This window comes from Vipera berus (assembly GCF_964194415.1).
Source record: "Vipera berus genome assembly, chromosome: 1".
In the NCBI taxonomy this organism is placed as follows: Eukaryota; Metazoa; Chordata; class Lepidosauria; order Squamata; family Viperidae; genus Vipera; species Vipera berus.
In genome coordinates, this window is record NC_138202.1 from 280,603,573 (window position 1) to 280,624,413 (window position 20,841).

The window sequence follows — 20,841 nt, forward strand, 5'->3', positions numbered from 1 at the left end:
ACAGTCTATATCTACCCATACACATACATAACATACACAACACACACACACACATATACATATGCATGTGTATATATATGTATGTTATGTATATGTATGGATAGATATAGACTGTCTTTTGAGAGCAGGCAACAGAATTTCATTTTTAATGTGGGCCAGTGTGCTCACAGTAAAGAAATGACAATAAAGGTATCTTAGTCTTGGCATAATATATGCTATTAGGAAGGTTGCCACACACTTGATCTTATTTTTCTATTTTTATAGCATTTATTAGGCTTATTCAGCTTAGATATCTTAGAAATAATGCTGCATAAGCACATAGGCAAAGCATTGAAAAATAGGAAAAATGCTTTAATTCTTGGTATTAATTTTCTTATAACAAAACCCCCATAAATAAGTCATTGTTACTCTGAACAATCACCATGTGGCAAATTTATTTTTAATCACATTAACTATTATATCATACTCAAAGAATATATGATATGCTTAATCCAATTTGGCCCTCCTTTATAGATTATATGTGAATTTCACTCCCACACTCCCAACTAGTGTGATTATTGCTGAGAATTCTGGGAGTTGAAGTCACTCATGCGGGAGCTGCCCAGGTTGATGAAGCAGATTATCTCCAAAAATAATTTGCTGCTTCCTTGAAGATCCCAACTACCAAAGCACTGTACTTGATCATTATATATCATCTGGGGGTCTTTTACTCCTTACTTTAAACTCATCAGGAAGCTAGCTTATTGTTGCTCTTGCTACAAACTCCCTGTGTGCAACATTATACTGAAACTCAATCTAGCTTGAAGTGATTTTTCATTCATGAAAGTCCTTAGCATGGTAAATGAAAATGGTAATGTCAATATTGAGACTGATGTAAATGATAGGGTTTGAATAAATGAAATGTAGATCACTTTAGTGGATCCAACTACATATGAAATTAGACAACTTGAAAACAAACTACAATGAAAATTGGTACATATTTATTAAGGCAACAGACTTTGAAATCCCAAAAGACAAGAATATAAACAGCAGGAGTCAGTTAAAATCTTATTGCTTTTCAAGAAGCAGTGAACATGCTGCCATATCTAACAAGGGTTTAAATGGTAACACGGAATACATGTTTTAACATTTCCTATCCTTCCATGAAGTAAAATTCCCCAGCTTCTTGCTCCTAGAAAGAAATAAAAGAAATGGATTGACAGGTAAATCTTGAACAACTGATTAAGCACTACCGCAGTTCCAGTGTTTTAATGCAGTGTGTTCACCCTATCTGTACAACTCAGATTTTGCACTGTCAAAAACGGTTTATATCCAAATATGTATGTGCAAAACCCATTATTCAATGGATAATTATGATACTAAAGTATGAAACTGTTACAAAATCCCACTAAAATAAATACAAAATACTTCCATATGCAGTGCCTTATCTTATCTAAGATTATGCCCTCTGATAAGAATTCACGCTAGATATAAATGAGTGAGAAGACCATGAAAACAAACCACAGAGCTACCTAATCTGATTGACAAATTAGGCTACTACCTACAGAGCCACCAAATGGAGTTTTGAAAGGAGTAGAGAGGCCTGAGATATATGAAGGGAAGAGCATAAAGAAGCTGGAACATTGAAAAAGGAGATGAGGACAGCAGGCACAGTTACTTAAGAGAAATGAGGTCCTTGGAAAGTATTTAGATAAGTATGAGTGGCATTGATATACATTTAAGCTATGGGCCATATACACTCACATTACACGAGGAAGGGAGGAGTTATAATTACATTTGTCCAGCAATGTTGATGTGTGTTATCTTTAAACAAAACTAAGGTGTTATACAAACCAAACGACCATAAGATCTACAATTATCCCTGACTCTTTTTAAAATATATTTTTCATGCACACGACTGGATCTTCTCTGATTATTGGACAAATCAAACTGGAGGCAGCTTTACAGTGTAAAGTAAAATTTCTATATTAATAGGCTGTATTGCTTCTTCCTGAACAGATTCAAAACAAAAAGATGTTAAGCTTTTACATTTGCCCGACAATCCTTCCTCTTGGCAAAAGATTTTAAATTTGTTTGCCTCTCTTTTTCCATGGGAACTGTTTGGTAAGTGCAGACATTAAAGCTGACAAAGCTTTGTCTGTGTTTTCCCCTTTGCTTGGTTTCTGTGTCTGTGTGTGCAGGCATGCATTCATTAACGCAATTCTTCAACCTTCAACAACAGTGCATCATAAATGAGGGGGAGGGGAGGGCCTCATAAATATTTAGATTCTCTTGTCTACCTTCCAAAGCAAAGGTGGGGGCAGAGTATTTGGTAAGGACCTAGTCAGAGTTAATCTGCATGTGAACCAAAAGAAGATTCAAAAGGATGAAAAGATGCTGGAAACTAGTATGCAAACCCACTGTCTCTAGAGGGTTATTCATCTTATTCTTGTCAGCCCAGTCCTACTCTCACTGCCTAGTTGGATTCCGCACATGACCAACAGCTTTGCAAAGAGAACATGGCAAGAGAAATGAGTATTTTGTTCCTCTATGTGAAGTGCCCTTTCCTAACCTAGCACCCTCCAGATGAATTGAAATCAGGATGCACTGATTTGTCAGCCAGAACAGCTATCTAGGATAGAGGATCTATTCTAGGTTGTTTGTTTAAGGATTACAATTTGTATACAGGCAGCAATTGTACCTCTTTTCTAACAAGTGCCTTTGCTAGTAATGTTACTCTTCTCCCCCAAATCAAAATTCATAAATGTGAAGATCCACAACACTTAGAATGTTTTGAGTACAATTTACAGAAGTCTTATCACTTTACATGAGAATGGAAAGAAAACGAATAACGTTCTCAAGGTACATTAATAAAAGTGCAATGAAAATTTGCCCTTGATAGAAATTAGTATTTTATATAATATATAAAGAACAATGAATTAAGAAGCAAATGTTGTCTGAAATGAAATGAAAACTTTCTGGAGATGAAGTCAATGTATGCTTGAAGAATATTTTTGCTATCAAAAATATTAAATATATCAAAAATGTTAAATAGATGCTTTATAAAGAGAATTGATGGAAAATTTTGATTTTTTTTTCTTTTCAAACAACTGGATTTGTTTCCAGATTTTTCCATACCAGCAGACATATTGGTACAAGAATTTCTGATTCATGAGGGGAAGCAAAGTGTTTTGCTGTCTGCTGCCCTCAACTCCATCTTTTAGACTGTCTTTCTGACCGTTGGAACATTTCTGGAAAACTTAAAAAGAGATCATAAAAATAAAGAAATAATTGTTGACCATTACTTCCTTTCTACACTTCAACCTTGGTCTCAGATAATTGTGCATTGCATTAGAATCCTTCTGCAGAAAGAAAGGGGAAAAAAATCAATGTATAAGTGGATGGCTCTAGAAAAGCCATAGTTTTCCTTTTTGTCTTTTTAAATGATACCTGCTTCTAATGGGGGGCAAAAGGTTACCCCTGCACTTTGTGTGTGTGTGACTGAAACAAAAATAGAACCTCAGTGCTTGTGATATTGTTTGTTTCTAATGGATGCCATACAGTTTTTAAACAAAACAAAACTTTTTTAAAGTTATGTTTAAAAAAGAGCTTGTTTTTGCTCAAGCCACAGTCCTTCAGAGATAAGCCTTTGAAGATTAACTTTTTTCAACATAGCTATACCGTAGTTATCATAATTCTTTGAATCTTCATGACATACATTTATCCAACAGATTCCACAGCTTTTCCCAGGAGAATCAATATACGTGTACAAAACAGACCTAAGAGTGTTAATTATTGAATTCAGAATATACTAAAATACTGAAATAAAATTCAGTCTATAAAATGTACAAGGGACGTGGTGGCTCAGTGAGTTAGGATGCTGAGCTTGTCGATCAGAAGGTCGGCAGTTTGGCAGGTCGAATCTCGAGTGCCGCGTAACAGAGTGAGCGCCTGTTACTTGTCCCAGCTTCTGCCAACCTAGCAGTTCGAAAGCACATAAAAATGCAAGTAGAAAAATAGGGACCGCTACGGTGGGAAGGTAACAGTGTTCTGTGCGCCTTTGGCGTCTAGTCATGCCAGCCACATGACCACGGAGACGTCCTCGGACAAGCGCTGGCTCTTCGGCTTTGAAACGGAGATGAGCACCGGCCTCTAGAGTCGGAAACGACTAGCACGCATGTACGGGGGAACCTTTACCTTTACATGGTCATTATTGTGTTATCACACCTTAAACTGGCACATACCCTGAGCAATTTCATTCAGATATTATACATTAGAAGAGAGAGATGTGAACCCTGGGAACCTTGTAACTGAGCTTTTCCTATGTGGAATATTTATTTTATTTGACCTACATGTGCCCCCATTTTATGTCCATAACCCAGAGCAGGTCACAGAACATAAGAAAAACATAATAACCACAAGAAAAACCCCAAGGGCTTCAAAAGCAACATCTCCACTTGCAAATGTATTGAGCTCCAACTTCACTACCGAACCCTTGCAAGAACTGTTATCTCTTCAAGGTCTTCTAGCCTTCTTCAAGGAAGGCTAGAAGGGTGGTAGCCTGCCAGAGATTTCGAGAAGACTGTTCCATAGAGCAACAGCGATCACATAGAAGACACGCGCCCTAGGTGAGATGTGTGCATTTAAGGGAAGGGAACTGGAGTCTATCCACTTTATCAGACCTGGTGGAAAGCAGATACCCCACAGGAAATTAAGTCCTGCAAAAAACGTGGCTGTATGCCATTCCAGGCCTCAAAAGTGATAACCAGCACCTTGAATTGTACCTGGAAAGAGATTGGAAGTCAAATCATCTCACAGCAGCCAGCTTCTACAATAGTTTCTAATGCTCTGTACAATCCCAGTATTAAACGGTCTTACACTCTGGCAAGTGCCTGGAAGAATGATAACTACTGTGCTATGTTTGTTACCTCAACACAACTAAGCGACGAAAGAGTTAAAGGTTTCTTAATTTAGGATGAACAGGGATTTTTTTATGGGATGTTAAATTCATTCAGTTTACAAGCCCCAACAAAAATCCTATCTTTGAATGAAGGCATAGCAGATCTATCTTGATATGTTACACTGAAAGAATTTTTAAAAATTATCATAAGAATTTTGAACAAAAGATCACAGAGATGAAAGGCAATGGAAGTCTTACTAAGTTTTCTTCAACATATACCTGCTAAAAGGGGTTTTCATCACTTAGTACCAATCAATATTGAAACAGGCTAAATATTAATGCTAAGACTTTAATAAATCTTATATTCATAAAATATATTTCCTTATACAATCTTATATGGCCAATTTTGTGTAGTGGTTAAGGCTAGAAACCAGGAGACCATGAGTTCTAGTCAGGATGGATCAAGGATTTTTTTTTAAAAAAAATTAAAAATTGGATTTTATTTTTATCAAATTTATTTTAATGCTTTTGGAGTAAGAATCTATCTAAAGATACTTTTCTATTTAAGATACATTAATAATTTAGTTTATTCAGCATGAAATGGAACTTAAGTTATGTAGCATGAGGCTGTATATTCTGCAATATTTACATTTTTGGTAAACTCAATGAATCCAAGGTAGCAGGGGAGGGGAGTGAAAGGGAAGGTCACTGAGCAAGGAATGGTCTGGCTGGGGGCCCCCTGAAGTGGGTACAGGGTGTGTGGGGCAGCTCCACCCTCCTCCACCTACCTTGCCTCATTGTGGTGGCAGCGGCACGACATGCACTCTCCTGCCCCTTTGCGGCAGCGAAGTGAGACACAGTTGGCAGGGCTTATTTTGGGGGTACGGCTTATATTAGGCCCACCCCTAAAAATCAGGGTCTTATTTTCAGGGAAACACGTTATGTGTGATTACCCTATTAACCCCAAATCGGTTCTAATATCGCTGTTTTACTAACCTGACAGCTTATTATTCTAAACAGGAAACCTTCATTTTGTTTGCAAATAATAGTATTAAAGATTCTATCAGCAAGAATGAGTCCTTACATTTAAAGAGCACCTATCATTTCAGATCTATCATGGCAGCGCCCGTTAGTGGGCATCCACTCACCTACTGCCCGCCACATCCCTCACACTGTTGTGTTACTGCCACATCACCAGCCATCCCATTAAAGTGAATGGGACTGTCAGTGAGTCAAGAGCGGGTCAGAGGAGCTGCTGCGGGACAGAGATGACAGTTGCTCTTTAAAAATTATCATTTAAATCAAATCCACCCCGGTTCTAATCCTGTCTTAAGCATGAAGCCAGCTGGGCCAGTCACTCTTTCTCAGCCCTAAGAAGGAGGCAATGGCAATCCACTTCTGAAAAACCTGCCAAGAAAATTGCAGAAACTTCTCCAGGCAGTTGACAAGAATCAAAAACTGATTCAAATAAACCATCCAAACAAACACAAAACAACATTATACATCCTATTAAATTTTATAGCTGATATATGAAAGATAAAGAAAAATAAACATTACAGTAAGTTTTATTTCAACATTCCTTTATGTTTTTTAAAGAAACATTCCTCATTAAAGTGCTGGATATTCTGTAGCCTTGAAAAGTTCAAGAAATATTGTTCCAGAGGAAGAGTACTCAAAAGTGTGGTGTGATGACTCCTGGGGTCCCTAAGACCATTTCAGGGGGTCTGCAGAGTCAAATAAATATTGATCCATGAATAAATATTTGAAATATACCTAAGAGGAAGTAGATAACACAGTACATGAAGTAGCCCTCATGTACTAGCATAGTCTACCACTATTACCATGTCAGCTACCTTGGATATGTGATCATCAAATTTGGTGCAACAGTCACGTGAGGAACCGTGTCTCCCTTTTGTTGCTATTTCAATGGGAAGCACAGACTAATCCCAAGGCAATCTGGGCAGTTGCCTAGTAAGAATATTAAACAACACTCTTGAAAGCATCGGAATTCTCTTGAAAAGAAAATGAGAACAGCATGGTCTGTACACATATGTAAGAAATAAATCTACATGACAGAAAGTAAAAGAATATGCCTATAGTTCTAATAAAAAGCAACAAAAGTTCCTGCTTCCTAAGTCATGTTTATTAATCATATTAATCAAATCAGTTGAAGTCTGAAATACTACTCTGAAGACATTTTTCTGCTTGACATTGATTAAGGTCTTTTAACGATGCAAAAGGCAGGCCAGTGAAGTGATGCCAAAGCAAACGGGATGAGATCAGCCCATTCACTGTTAATTCTTATCTTTAAATCATCAGGCAATACCCCATAATACTAAGAAGTGCACTAAAGTCAATGGAAGGACTAAGGAAACATGTCTAGGATTGGACTGTAATATACCTAGTTTTGTTTTGATTGTAGCAAGCAGTGGCAACACATCAACACACAACAATCATGCTAACATGGGGTTGCTTTATATGTTCTTTTAATATACATATTGAATACAGATATTCTCCAAAAGGAGAAAAGGATCTGTTAATTCAACTAAATTCCTTTTCTTCTGCTCCTTAAAAAACCCTACATAATCAGTATTGACAGAAATTACTTTTTTTTCAAAGTTTTTGAACAAATGTTTAAACTAACAACAACAATGAACAACATTAGTGCATACATTAGTTCTTGGGAAAGAATGACAACATTCTGATAAACCTAAACCACTGGCATTGCTCTGTTGGAAGAAAAGTCTTCATCATGGTTCCAACCAAGCTGGGAATAACCATGGTGACTGCTTTAGGAAGAAGGTTGTAGTTTATTAAAGAGGTAAGCCAGACAGGAAGATGGTCTGACAGAAAAAAGGACTGAGCACATGTAGGGAGTGGGTTTTTATACCCTCTTGAGCCTTTTGTTTGGAGTGATTTCCTGTTCCTGTTTGAGGCTATTTCCTGTGTCATGAACTTTTGACTTGAGTCTGAGTGTGCCTTTCTGGTATTCTGATGGTGATGGGTTAATCCTATTATGTCCAAAGGTCATGTTCTGCTTCCCTGGGGCTGGGCTGATGACTCTTTGGATGGGGTATGTAGATTTTAGGTCTTTTGTCTTCTTAATCTCCCAGCTCCCTGGATTTACATCTGCATCTCTATAGAGCTGGTCCTTGCTTGGGGGAGGGAGACCTGGGGCTATTAAGAAAACTAGGCATGCTTTCCTGCCTCTTCAAGATCCTGTGAGGAAATATATTTTTTCCTGCCCTTTTAATATTTCCTTCTCTGGGAGCTGACTTCCACAGCTCCATGTGGTCAATTTTATCAGTATCCTTGTTAAAATACAGAAAATCAGACAAAGGAATTCATTACTATTTGTTACTGTGTTTTTATGCATCAGGTTTCAGTGAAACACACTGTCAATAGAACTACTGATTAAGCTTCCATGGGGAATAAAACCAGTTGTTAAACAAAGTGAGCCATTCTTCTAAATAAATGACTGGCAGGTGCTTGGCATGCCACTTTGAAATCAATCAGATTTTCTGAAATATGGGGTCTAGCACTAGGCTACATCGATAATAAAACCTAACTATATTCTCTTCCATATCTTAAGTCCCTTCCCTTCCTTTTTGTTTTGTAGAAATAAAATTCAGTATGCAGGCAGCTGTAAACTACACACTACTAATAACGAGAAACGTGGATGAAAGAATGCAGCGATAAAAAAAATCTTTGCAGGGGGTGCATAAGAAGTGCAAATGTGGGTACTGTTGGGCGGGGGAGAGAAAACAACTCTGGTTACTTAGTTGACCGATGGCGTGAAAGTATTTAACCAAGGTAAAAAAGGAAAAAAAAAAGAGCGGAGGCACGCCTTCTTTATAGACTACCTCGAAATCGGGGGAAATAAGGTTCAGATTCGACAGGTCGGCCGACCTCCAAAAGGAAAGAGTTCATTCAAGCTGTTAGTCTGGACGGGAAGTTGATTTCTAAAGATACTCGCGAGCACAGAAAGCGTTAGGCTTTGATGGGGACTTCCAGACGGCTGGAAGGCTCCAGCCCGGCAGAGGTTTCTCGGCAGAACTGCTCATTCATCTCAGTGGGATTTACTAGAGCAGGGATCTTCAAACTCGGCCCTTTTATGCCTTCTGGACTTCAAATCCCAGAATTCCTCAGCCAGCATGCCTGGCTGAGGAATTCTGGGAGTTGAAGTCCACAAGTCATAAAAGGGCCGAGCTTGAAGACCCCTGGACTAGAGAGTAGGGCAGCTGGGATGCTAGGCTAAGCTCCCTCGTTTGAAGAAGCGAGAAGGCAACGGCCGCGGCGGCTTTTGCGTGAAACCGGCTCCTCGGCTTCTTCCCGGTTAGTCAAGAAACCTCAAATCCGAAATCAACTGTTGGAGATTGATTGATCGATTTTTGTTAATAACCAAAGAGAGTTTTCCCGCCTTTCTGCTCCAGCGGTGAAGAAGCCCTGCCGGCTACTTAAAGCGTTGGAAGACCGCGTCGACCCCTCGGTAGAACTTCCCGCAGGAAAACGAGCTTAGGTCGAGAGACGAGCCAGCAGAGGTACACAGCCTTTCACGGAGACTTCCCCCCCACCCCCAAAGGGAACCCACGCAGGCCGCCGCGCCCAAAGCCTCTGGCGTGCAGAGGAAGGGAAGGGGCTGCCAAGCAGACGGGAAAGGAAAGCGAGCCGACGCTGCTCAACTTCCCAGCCAGTCTCTCCAGAAGTGCAACGGGCCGTGTCTGGATCGCCAGAGGTCCGGACCACCCATCCAATGTAAAAGCATTGACTTCAAACCGTATGCGCTCGGACCGGGGGCGGGAAGCACCCCGCGTGCGGTCGGAAGACACCTCCTAAGTGAACGGCTGAGCTAAACTTTGCAGGGGGAAGCGCTTCGGCATCTCCGCTTCCAGTTCCGTTCGCCGCGGAGAAGCCGCCTTGCTTAATAGCCGCGCTTTCCCCGCCTTCGCGGCCGCCGCTCGAAACAAACGGAACATCACCTCTTCTCGGTGCACCCCCGACCCCCTTCGTCTGTCTTCTTCCCTCTCCCTCTTGCGCAAGCGCACAAGACTCACTTCAACCCCGCCTCTCCCATTTCAATCCTAAACCTCAATAAAGGGGCCGCGGCCAGCGCTATACAATTGAAAGGGCGCGCGGGCGCGCACCCTCGTGCGAATCGCGGGTGGCAAAAAAAAACAAAAAACGCAGCGCGCTTGCGCCTCAGAGGCAGCGCAACCAGATCAGGGCTCTTTTTTCCCCCTCCTCCCACTAGCACCATGTGACCGAGCCCCGCCCCAACACCGGATCTGTGAAGTAGCCAGAGTTTGTTCAGTTTCTTTCCCGAGCGGTCGCGTACGGGATTTCTGTACAAAACAACCAAAAAAAAAAAATCGGTAGGGCGGCAAACGGGGAGGGGAAAGGAGGGATCGCGCGCACGCGCGCAACCACCTCGCGCGTAAAAGTAGTACGAGGCAGTGGCGCGAGCTCTCGGAAGCGCGCGGTAGCGCGCCCAGTCACTCCAAAGCCCAGGCATATATCACGGGTGAGGGTGTGAGGTGCGCGCTCCCTGCCGCTCACCGCCGGCCGTCAACCGAGTCCCCAGTCGCTCACAGGCAAGCTGGAGGGGCGGGGCGGAGTGGATCTGCCAAGTGGCGCCTCTGCCGCCGCCGCCGCTACCGTTGCCGTCGCTGATTAACGGCCGCCCCGCCTCTGCTCCTCCGCTGCCCCCTCCCTGCCCCTCTCTCCCCTCCCCTCCCCGCCGTCGTTGCTTGCTGCCGCCGCTGCCAGCGCCGCCTGAACTGAAGCGAACTCCAAAGCGAACTGAAGAGGAGGAGGCAGGAGGAGGAGGAGGAGGCACCACGGCGGCGGCAGCAGCGGCGGGGCTGAGAGTCGTCAGCCTCAAGCAAACGGCAGAAGCGGGAGGGGAAGGGAGGTAGGCGGCGCGGGAGACCAGGCGGAACTGCCAGCAGCAGCAGCAGCAGCGGTGGGAACAACAACAACAACGGAAGCAACGCCGGTGGCCGGGAACAGCCTTACAATACGCGGCGGCGGCGGCAGCCGCGGGGACTCCCGGGAAACGGCCAAGTCCGCCGCCCCTTTGCCTGCCTCCCTGCCGCGGAGACAGACCAAGGGGGCAGCAGCGCCGAGAAAAGGGAGTCGCGACCAACGTCTGCGTGCGCGGCGAGGAGGGGGAACTACCGAAGACTGCGCCGCTTTGGAGAAAGGCATCCAGTGGGAGCGGCGACAGGAAGCGGCGGCTGTGGTGGAGGAGGATCACTGTACAGTCGGAGTGGAAGACGACTAGGGCGCAACCCACCGTGGTGGCGGCGGCGGCCGAGGAGGGTTCGGGGTGGCGGTCATCGAGTTCCCCCCCTTTTATTTTCCTCCCTCACCCGAGACCCGCCGCGGCGTGGTTGTGGCTTCTTCGTTGACGAGACCCCTTTTTTCCGCTTTCCTGTTTTCTTAGGGGGGGAAGAGGCCTCTCCCCCCCCTCAGCCCACATAACACACCCCGTTTCTTCCCCGCCTGGCGTGTACCCAGTGCGGTGGTTGGGTGAGTGCTGGTGTGCGGGCGCTCGCTCGCTCTCTGTTTGGAATATGGTTGGGGAAATGGAAACGAAGGAGAAGCCCAAGCCGACCCCCGATTATCTGATGCAGTTGATGAACGACAAGAAGCTCATGAGCAGCCTCCCTAACTTCTGCGGGATATTCAACCACCTCGAGAGGCTGCTGGACGAAGGTAAAACGCAATTACAAAAACTCAAAACGAAAACCCCAGAACTCTTTTTTTTTTGTAGGTCTGAGGGTAAGGGGGATAATAGTGGCCCCTGCCCGACACTTTGGGCCTCTCCGCGACACAGGTCCGCTTTACCCTTCCCGTTCCTATCCCTGTCCTGCAAATGGGGGCGGACGAGGCTTTGCGCCCCCTCAATGGCGTCTTTTTGGCTTCGCCTCTTTTGCCCATAAACAAAGAGAAGCGGGAAGTCTACACGCAGAAGTTTTGGCCTTTAGGGAACTGTGAGCTCTCTACGTCATCCTAATTTCTGTGTAGATACTTTTTAATCGGCAAGCTTCGTATATAAAAATTATATTTTGTAGAAGAAAAAAGTTGGGAGAGGAGAAAGTTTTTTTTAAAAAATAGGATTGCGGCATTTTCAGTTCTTAAATCTTCATTGAAAGTATGAAAAGGCGAAGTAGGCCCGATGGTATGTTTATGAAATACTTTTAAAGCAACTTAAGCCTTTCAGCCTAAACTCTACACGGCTGGTTTTTATTTTCAGCTTGGGCGGAGGGACGTGGAAAAAAACGGGAGAAACTTGAGGGGCTCAGTTCTTTTATTCAACATTGGCCTGGTTCTCGGCCTAAAAAGACAAAACTATTATGTCTGCGAAAAAATATTGCCAACTTTATTAGCTTCTACCGTGAAGGACATACTGGGTGATTCTCGATTTGAGTATCGAAAGTCAACGCGAAAAGTGTTTTGGGAGTCTCTGAATAACCGTTGGTAGTTTTAGGCCGTGTGCGTAATCTCGATCTCCTGTCTGTAGTTGAATTCCAAGAAGGTGCAAGGTTGGCGCAAGTAAGTTTGCAGACCGAAGTTTCTGCAGATTTAGGTTTTCGCAAAATAAGTAATTTCAAATGTTGCAAATTTTAAACAAATGATCTGGTTTGAGAATTCAGTTAGAAATGTCATAAAATATTATCTTAAATATACAAGTTTTGAACGTATACTTTTATGTTCAGAATAAAATTCAATCAAAATCCACTTCTAAAATATCTTGAAACTTTCATATTTTAAGAAGATAGGTGAAACTCGGTTTCCTCATCATTTGTGATTTAGATAGTGCTTTTCAGGTTCCCTTTGAGATGGTTTAATCTTTACTGTTGGAGAAGCATATTGATAGCTGTAACTGAAATATGACATATTTGGGTTCCTTTGAAGGATATCGTTCAAATAGCAGTTGATTAAGGTTTGCATTTGACTAATTTTAGTTTAGATGAAAATTAATAACATACCCTGGATATCAAATAAAAAAGTTTCTGAGTATAAACATTTTATGGGAATAGTTTAGTATAAATTCCTTTTTAAAAATAACTATCAGGCTAACTAACAATGACTAAAAATTTCTGGAATCGTCGTAGGAGAATAGAACCCTAAAGATTCTGTAAGAAGAGCACATGAGAATATTTTTGTTATGACTTTTTCAAGAACGTATTAAGTCACTGAATCTTTTGAATGCTGTTGAAGCGTTGAAGGCTTTGAGCTGTCAGTTTTTTCGTAAGTCCAAAATAAGGACTGGAAAATCTAATAATTCAAAAGTCAAACTGCTTGCCCCAATATTATATACGTTTTTCCCCCTATACTACTGTTCTTTTTTTAGTAGCCCTTTAAATCTTGTTTTCTTCTGTTTGCATTGGCTTCTGGGTGGAAGAACTGCAAATGTTGAAAACTTTCTGGAATGTTAAAAAAATGTCCTATGCAAATAAGTGAATGATTTAAACGTTTTAAGAGGTGAACGCTAAGGGGCGCCAGTTCTTTCTGGGAAAAAGATTAAGATGGTTTTAAACATTAATATCAAAATAAGTGTAGTTGTGTTGTATTTAAGACATAGGAAATTAAGTTTAAAACACAAGCATATTCACATACTTTGATTTTTTGATGCTTGGGTTAGTGATATTTCTTTCACATAAAATACTTCAAAAAGTTTATACAATTGGAAGATGTTATACAATTGGAAGATGTTAGGAAAAATACATATTCTGTTATCCAATAGTGCTTGCAAGTAATTTGTTTTACAGGAATAACATTTTTGCTTAAGAGATCTTTAATGGTGGAGGGTTTTTTTGAAGATTACATTTTTTAAACTCTAAAGGCTCTAGTAATATAATACTTCTGTGAACAAGCAGGAGAAAGTAAATACAAAATTTACCTATTCTATAATTTTCACTTAATCCTATTTATTTACAGTATTTACAGTAAATTATCAATATTTTAGTTAACTTATTTCAAGTTTAAAATAAAAAAACAACATTTTAATGAAATCCTGTTATAGTTATTGGAAGAATGGTGTTTTTCATATTTCCAAATCCTTGTATATGAATGGATGTACTTTTGAAGGAGCACAAACATTTTCTGTTATGCACCTTTTTATATTCAAAAGTAAAGAGAGGGAAAATAATAGTTCCATTGTTTACATAATCTGCTATTTCTATAAATGGGTAAATATATCTAATAGGAAAGATTTTTTAAAATGGAGCATTTTCTATTGGTTTACAGTAACCTATAGAAAGAAGAGGAGGAGGTTTTCTGAGTTTGAAGCTATAATTCCATCAGTTGTATCTTAAAATTATTGAAAGCATATTTTAAAGCTAAAACCCTTTCATTTTTGAAAAGAGAAATCTGTTGGTTCCTTTTTTTGTGTGTTCTTCTGTCATGAGTATCTATAAACTGAATATTAAGTTCCAGTCAATGATCCAAATCTTTCTTGGCAACTGACAGAAGAAAGCTTTATGTGTATGATATTCTTACATAATTTTTTTAAAAACCCACTTTGTCTTAATTGGTTTTCTGAGTTATTTTTTTCAGAAAAATCTTTAGCAAAAAACTGCTAAATTTATAAATTTCTCTCCATCCTTGAAGTGTTTGTGATGAATGCTTATTTTTCATAAATAGTAATTTAAATGTGTCCTGTAGTATTTGTTTAGCTTAATCTTTATTACTACACTCACTTACACTGATAACTAGTGATAAAGTGTAATAAAAAATCCTTCCCATCTAAGAAATAAGATTTTTTATTTTATGACTGTTGTGTCTATTCTTAGCTAACATTTCACATTATAAATTATTTAAAATTAGTCTGAAAAAATGTACCCATGAATTTTTATTGTGAAAGAATCATAATTAAATGACATAATATGCAAAAGAAAAAGTGTTACTACCTTGAGTATGGATCTGATATATACATTTGACAAGGACTAAGCAATCAAAATGACTGTTGCAGCAAATAATGTTTCAATTTGGTCCAACAGCCCAATTTCCAAACCAAGTATATTGGTATCACATTATTACAGATCTACTGCATGTATGAATTCATGCAATCTTATTTTCAGCCTATTTCTATTAAATGGAATTAATTCAGTTTTAAATGAAATATTGATAGAGGCTCAAGTTTCCAAAATGTTCTAGATTTATCAGCACTTTTATAGTATGTGAATTCTACAATGTAAATGAGTAGTAGCTATAGGCAGCCATTTTTAATAATTCCTGAAAGAGCTAATATTAAATTAAGTAATATGTTACTGAGTTTGAGATTGTTTAATTAGAATTTTTAATTGTATAATTTTCATAAAAGAACTAGGTAAGTCAATAGGTAACAACTAGAAATTCCAGTGAAAATATATTTAAGAACAGCATACAGGAGTTAACATTTATTATGTTTCATTCTATTACTGAAACTTTCCTCATTAGTAATAATATTACATTGTATGCTAATAGTACTTAAGTATGATCTAATATATTGTCAGTGAAAAGAAATCTACAAGATTTCCTTAGCAATTTTTTTTCTTGAAATTTTCTATTATATTTTTATATTTTATATTATTTAATATATTTATATTTGTCTATTGGTTCATTTACTACATAAGAATTTGGCAGCTATATGCAAGCATTCTGGAAATAAGTATTTCATTCCATTTAAGGCATTTATTTTACTTTTCAATACTGCATTCAAGAAACAATCCTACTGATTTCCCTAGTGACATCATTTCTTTAGTAGAATTGTTGAATGAGAGAAACAATATGTTGCAGTTAAGGCAATTACATTTGTGAAGAGTTCTGTAGAAACATAAATGTATTACATGTAAGATACAGAGGGTAAGATTTCATTTGAAAGTTGCAGCGCCCAATTAAATAAGTTTCTTTACAGATTTTATGTTAAGTTTTAAACTTATGACCATTCAGTATGTATTTATAAAATACAGAATTATTAGAAAATCCATATAGGTAATTGATGTGCAGGGAGGGATATGATTTTTTTCTTGATGTATACTAGTAAATTTTATTTATTTGGATGAAGTTCCTAGATATGACCTGCACAACAGCAAATTATTTCCAGGGTTGGTTTAATAATAGTGGAAAGTTTTGGTAGTCTCTATTCACTATAATGTTGTATATGATAACTTCTTTTGGGTTTACAGAGGCTTCAGGGATATAAATTTTAAAGCTAAAATCAGTATTTGGAAAGATACTGAAGTGATATATAATTTGAAAATAGCTTCATTAAACCCAAATTGTGTATTGACTAAATCAGAATAAGCCATTTCATAGGTAGTTTCTGATAAGGTTGGTAGCTACTTATGATAGAGCTATTAAAAACATGTTAATGATTTTATGGCATTTTTGGTTGAAAGTGAATAAAAATGGTTTCTTTTTTAGTAAGTTCCTGGTAATTTAAAATATATAAGCTTATGATAGTAACGGTAAGGTAAAGGTAAAGGTTCCCCCGCACATGCGTGCTAGTCGTTTCCGACTCTAGGGGCCAGTGCTCATCTCTGTTTCAAAGCCGAAGAGCCAGCGCTTGTCCGAGGACGTCTCCGTGGTCATGTGGCCGGCATGACTAAACGCCAAAGGCACACGGAACGCTGTTACCTTCCCACCGTAGTGGTCCCTATTTTTCTACTTGCATTTTTATGTGCTTTCGAACTGCTAGGTTGGCAGAAGCTGGGACGAGTAACAGGCGCTCACTCTGTTACGCGGCACTCGGGATTCGACCCACCAAACTGCCAACCTTCTGATCAACAAGCTCAGCGTCCTAAGCCACTGAGCCACCACTTCCCTTAATGACTTTACATAGGTTTATTATATGAATACTTAATTATTTTCTTATAAGGATTTTTGAAAAGATTGTCATTATGAATTTAAGATGAATATAAAATTATTGTTCCTGATTTGATATACCTATCATTTGATAAGTCTGTTAGCTAAGAAAATATAAATAGAACCTTTACCTCTTACCCTTAGTGTTTTAGTATATACAGTATCATGGAAGGAAGAAACAATAGAAGATAATTTTTATGAGGAAACAACTGAATAAATAATTTGTCACACTAAGCTCTTTAATTTTTAAAGCACAGTTTTGGCTAGGTTTTGGCTGAGATTCAGAGTTGTATCTTTTTTGGGGGGAATCTAAACTGAACAACAATCTACCATGCCACCCAATGGAAGGAGGAGACGTTTTCCAAAAGCATCTTAGTTTCTTATGACTTACAAGGGGAGGAAGTTAAGGATCGTCGACGCATTAAGTATCATTGACATTGCTTACTAGTTGGATGAAAGATTAAGAAGGATACCAAAATTATAAACTACTCTTAAGAAATTAAAACACATTCTGGAATAAGGCAATATCAAACCATTTCTGTGCTGTTGCCAAGAAAATTGCATAGTTGCATCTATTTAATCACTAGGAGTTGACTCAACTGTGATCTTAACCTTTTTTGTTTAAAATATGATAAGCTGGGAAAAAGAAATGGTTAGGATAAAAGATTTCACATTGTCAAGCATTTCATGCTTAATATATCTATTTGGTTTCTACCCATTGTATTTTGATATAGATATTGCTGTGAATACCACTATAACAGTGTATTGTTAAATATAATGTATGAAGTAATTAAGTACATTATTCTGTGCTGTGTGTCTTTCCTGAACTACTGTAATTTTAAAATTCTATGCATAATTTTTGAAATTGTTAGATTTTAAATAGTGGATTTGTACTTCAATGCAGTTAAATACTACAAACAGAATATGAAGAAGCAATGTTTGTTCTTAAATCTTTTTCATCTAGAATCATAATTGTTGGTTTATTTAGCCCTCATAGAGGAATTAAAAAAATGAAAACAAATCACAAGATTCTTGTGAAGCATGCAGACCTCCCCAGAATTGCCCAGCCTATGTAATGTGAAAAATGTCTATTTGTTTATCCTTTTTAGACAGTTTTTCATATAGCTTCCAGAATTTTTATTACATTGCTCTTACAGGAATAAAAAGGTAACTATAAAGTCTTAGTTGCATTTTTCTAATAGCTTTCTGTAATCTTAATAGTCTGTATTTCCAATTGCATATTTATTCCTTAAGTGTTGTATAGAAATAGATGTCAATTTGTTACGTTTTAAATTATACAAAGCAGCCTTGTGTAGAAGAAAAAAGAAATCTTTCTTTGCCAGTTCTGAATTTTAACAGAACTTAATACGTGTTTATCCTCAAAGAACTCAAGGCAATGCAAGGCACATGGCTCCTTTTTCTATTTTACCCAGAATTCTAGCAAAACTCCAAGGTAGATTAGGCTGAGAAGGATCATTGGTGAATGGTTGCTTGTGTTGCATTCTTATACAGGAATTATTTGGGAGTAAGTTTCCATGAGGTTAGTTATGCATTTCTAAGAAAACATGTAGTTAAAAAGTGAATAACTAGGGATATCCAATTAGCCATATCCAAGTAAAACATCAATAGTTAAAGCTTTTAAAAATTCAACTACATCTGTAACTGTTAAGCACAATAGTTTAATTCTGATTCTGTAAATCTTGTTACCAAGAAATTTAAATAATGAATTAGCCTGTCTTCTGAGAGAAGAATTAGAGGCTTGAACACTTTTGTTTATATTTGTCTACAGATTTACATAGTTTTGTAATGTTATTATATTTAATCCCATTTTTTTAGAAGCTGAATACATAATACTCATCTGTTTTCCTTCTATCATGATAACTCTGGATTAAGTTGAGCTAGGAGAATGACTGGCTCAAAGTTATGTACTGAATTTCTGTGAACAAAGGAGATATAAAACTAGGATCTCCCTGATGCCAGTCCAACACCTTGACTACTACTTGAGTATCTCCAGAATTAATGATAATGCTAGGATGAACTTTGGCTTATATAATTAGAACAAGAGAGGTTTATCATTTTTTCATTCTGAATCTACATAGGATTTGAGTAAGATCATAATTCAGATCGTTGTAGCATTATAACTTCTGCTACAAGTGAAAATGTGTATATCAATTGAAAGATTCTAAATAATAAAAAGTACACAGGTTAATCTTTGGGCATAGATTCATTAGTTCCAATTTCAATTAAAATAGATTTGGGGATAAAAATGCATATGAATAGAATCTAATGAAGGTTAGATGGGAAAACTTCAGAAAAAGACGAACAATTTTCAGGGTTTTTTTCAACCTTATCACAGCTCATTATTATATATCACCCAGATACATTTGAGAAGTTTTCCTGGGGCATCTTAATTGATTTTGGAGTATGTGCAACATGTTGCAAAAAAAATGTGTTTCGAGGTCATTATTGAATAAATTCCCATACCTTTTTGCAGGCTTACTATTTATGTAAACATTTTGTATAATAAACTGAAATTAAATACTATAGAGAAATCTGTTTATTTAAGTTGAATTCATATATTGAGCTGTGATAGGATTTGCTTAATATCTTGTGTTAAATAGCAACTGGTAGGGAATACCCAAAGCACTAAGCTATAACATTGCTCGTAAAGCTCAATAGCACTTAGATGTTACAGCACACTCTGAGCAGTTTAAAGAGTCAACATATTGACCCCAACAATCTGGATCCTCATTTTACCAACCTCTGAAGGATGAGAGGCTGAGTCAACCTTGAGCCAATCAGGATGAAACTCCTGGCCGTGGGCAGAGTTAGTCTGCAATACTGCATTCTAACCACTGTACCATCACAGCTCCTACAATGATTAAGTTCAGGAACAGGTTAAGCCCAAAGTAGTAGTAACGTTTTAGCATATTGAACTTGATAGCATGGGTAAAAAATTGATTATTAAAAATAATGAAAATCAGATGTCTTTTTAACTTAGATGTTAAAACTTTTTAGCATTTTGTAAAAAAAATAAAGCTAACAAAGAGGTAAACTTCTAATCATATTTTATTATCATATTTTATTATTGCATTTTTTGTAGCTGCTAATGTGATATGAGAACAAGATAGATCTGATAACTGATTTCTTTACAAAAATGCAAACTCAATGAACAGAATTTGAACTGCTGGAGCACAATCATTTTTAAGACTTGGTGATGATTGTTCTATTATATAAGTATATATATCACAGAAAAAATATCTTCCCAAGTATACACTGTAATAAATTGGACTCAGGGTTGTTCAATGCCTAATGGTCAAAAATATGTATCTGCTTATCTGGTACTTATATAACATTTTTGCAATTAAAAGCTGGAAAATATTGTGATAAAATAATTGCTTATCTGTTATATATTTTTTTAAAAAATTAGATGTATGTTTATTTGCATACTGCAAATATATAATCAGGGCTCAAAGATGGTTAAAGATGCTCAGATTCAAGACCCAAGTGCTGCACGATGGGATGAACTGATGTTATATGCCCCAGGTCTTGAACACCTAGCAGTCTGAGAGTATGCAAATGTGAGTAGATAAATAGGGACCACTTCAGTGGGAAGATAATTGTTCAATGCACCTTGGCATATAGTCATGTTGGCCATGACCATGGAAATGTCTTTGGACAATGCTGGCTTCCTTGGCTAAAATATGGAGATGAGCGCCACCCCGTAGAATCAGAAATGACTGGACAGGGGAAACCGTCACCTTTATATCAAGTAGAGTAGAGTAGAGAACAGAACAGAACCTTGGGAGGTCTTCTAGTCCAGCCCTTGCTCAAGCGGGAGAACCTATACTATTTCAGACAAGTGACTGTCTAGTCTCTTCTTAAAAACCACCAGTGATGGAGTGTCCACGATTTCTGAAGGCAAGCTGTTCCACTGGTTAATTGTCCTCACTTAGGAAGTTTCTCCTTAATTCCAGGTTGCTTCTTTCTTTGGTCAGTTTCCAACCATTGTTTCTTGTTTTGCCCTCTGGTGCTTTGGAGAATAGTTTGACGCCCTCTTCTTTGTGGCAGCCCCTCAAATGAGAAGAATGTCATTTACTAGACACTAG

The 20,841-nt window shown here is 38.4% G+C and overlaps 1 protein-coding gene across 5 annotated transcripts in view; it reads left to right on the plus strand.

Moving 5' to 3' along the window:
• The first annotated feature begins 10,221 nt into the window (after positions 1-10,221).
• The window catches only part of QKI (QKI, KH domain containing RNA binding), a 111,321-nt gene continuing 100,701 nt past the window's right edge, over positions 10,222-20,841 (plus strand). For 3 of the 5 annotated variants that reach the window (XM_081314793.1, XM_081314794.1, XM_081314795.1), the window contains exon 1: positions 10,222-11,596. In XM_081314793.1, coding sequence (XP_081170919.1) covers positions 11,455-11,596 — 142 coding nt within the window. In that variant the 5' untranslated portion in view covers positions 10,222-11,454. The remainder of the gene's footprint in view (positions 11,597-20,841) is intronic. The other 2 variants (XR_014024736.1, XM_081314792.1) reach the window with 2 other exon arrangements.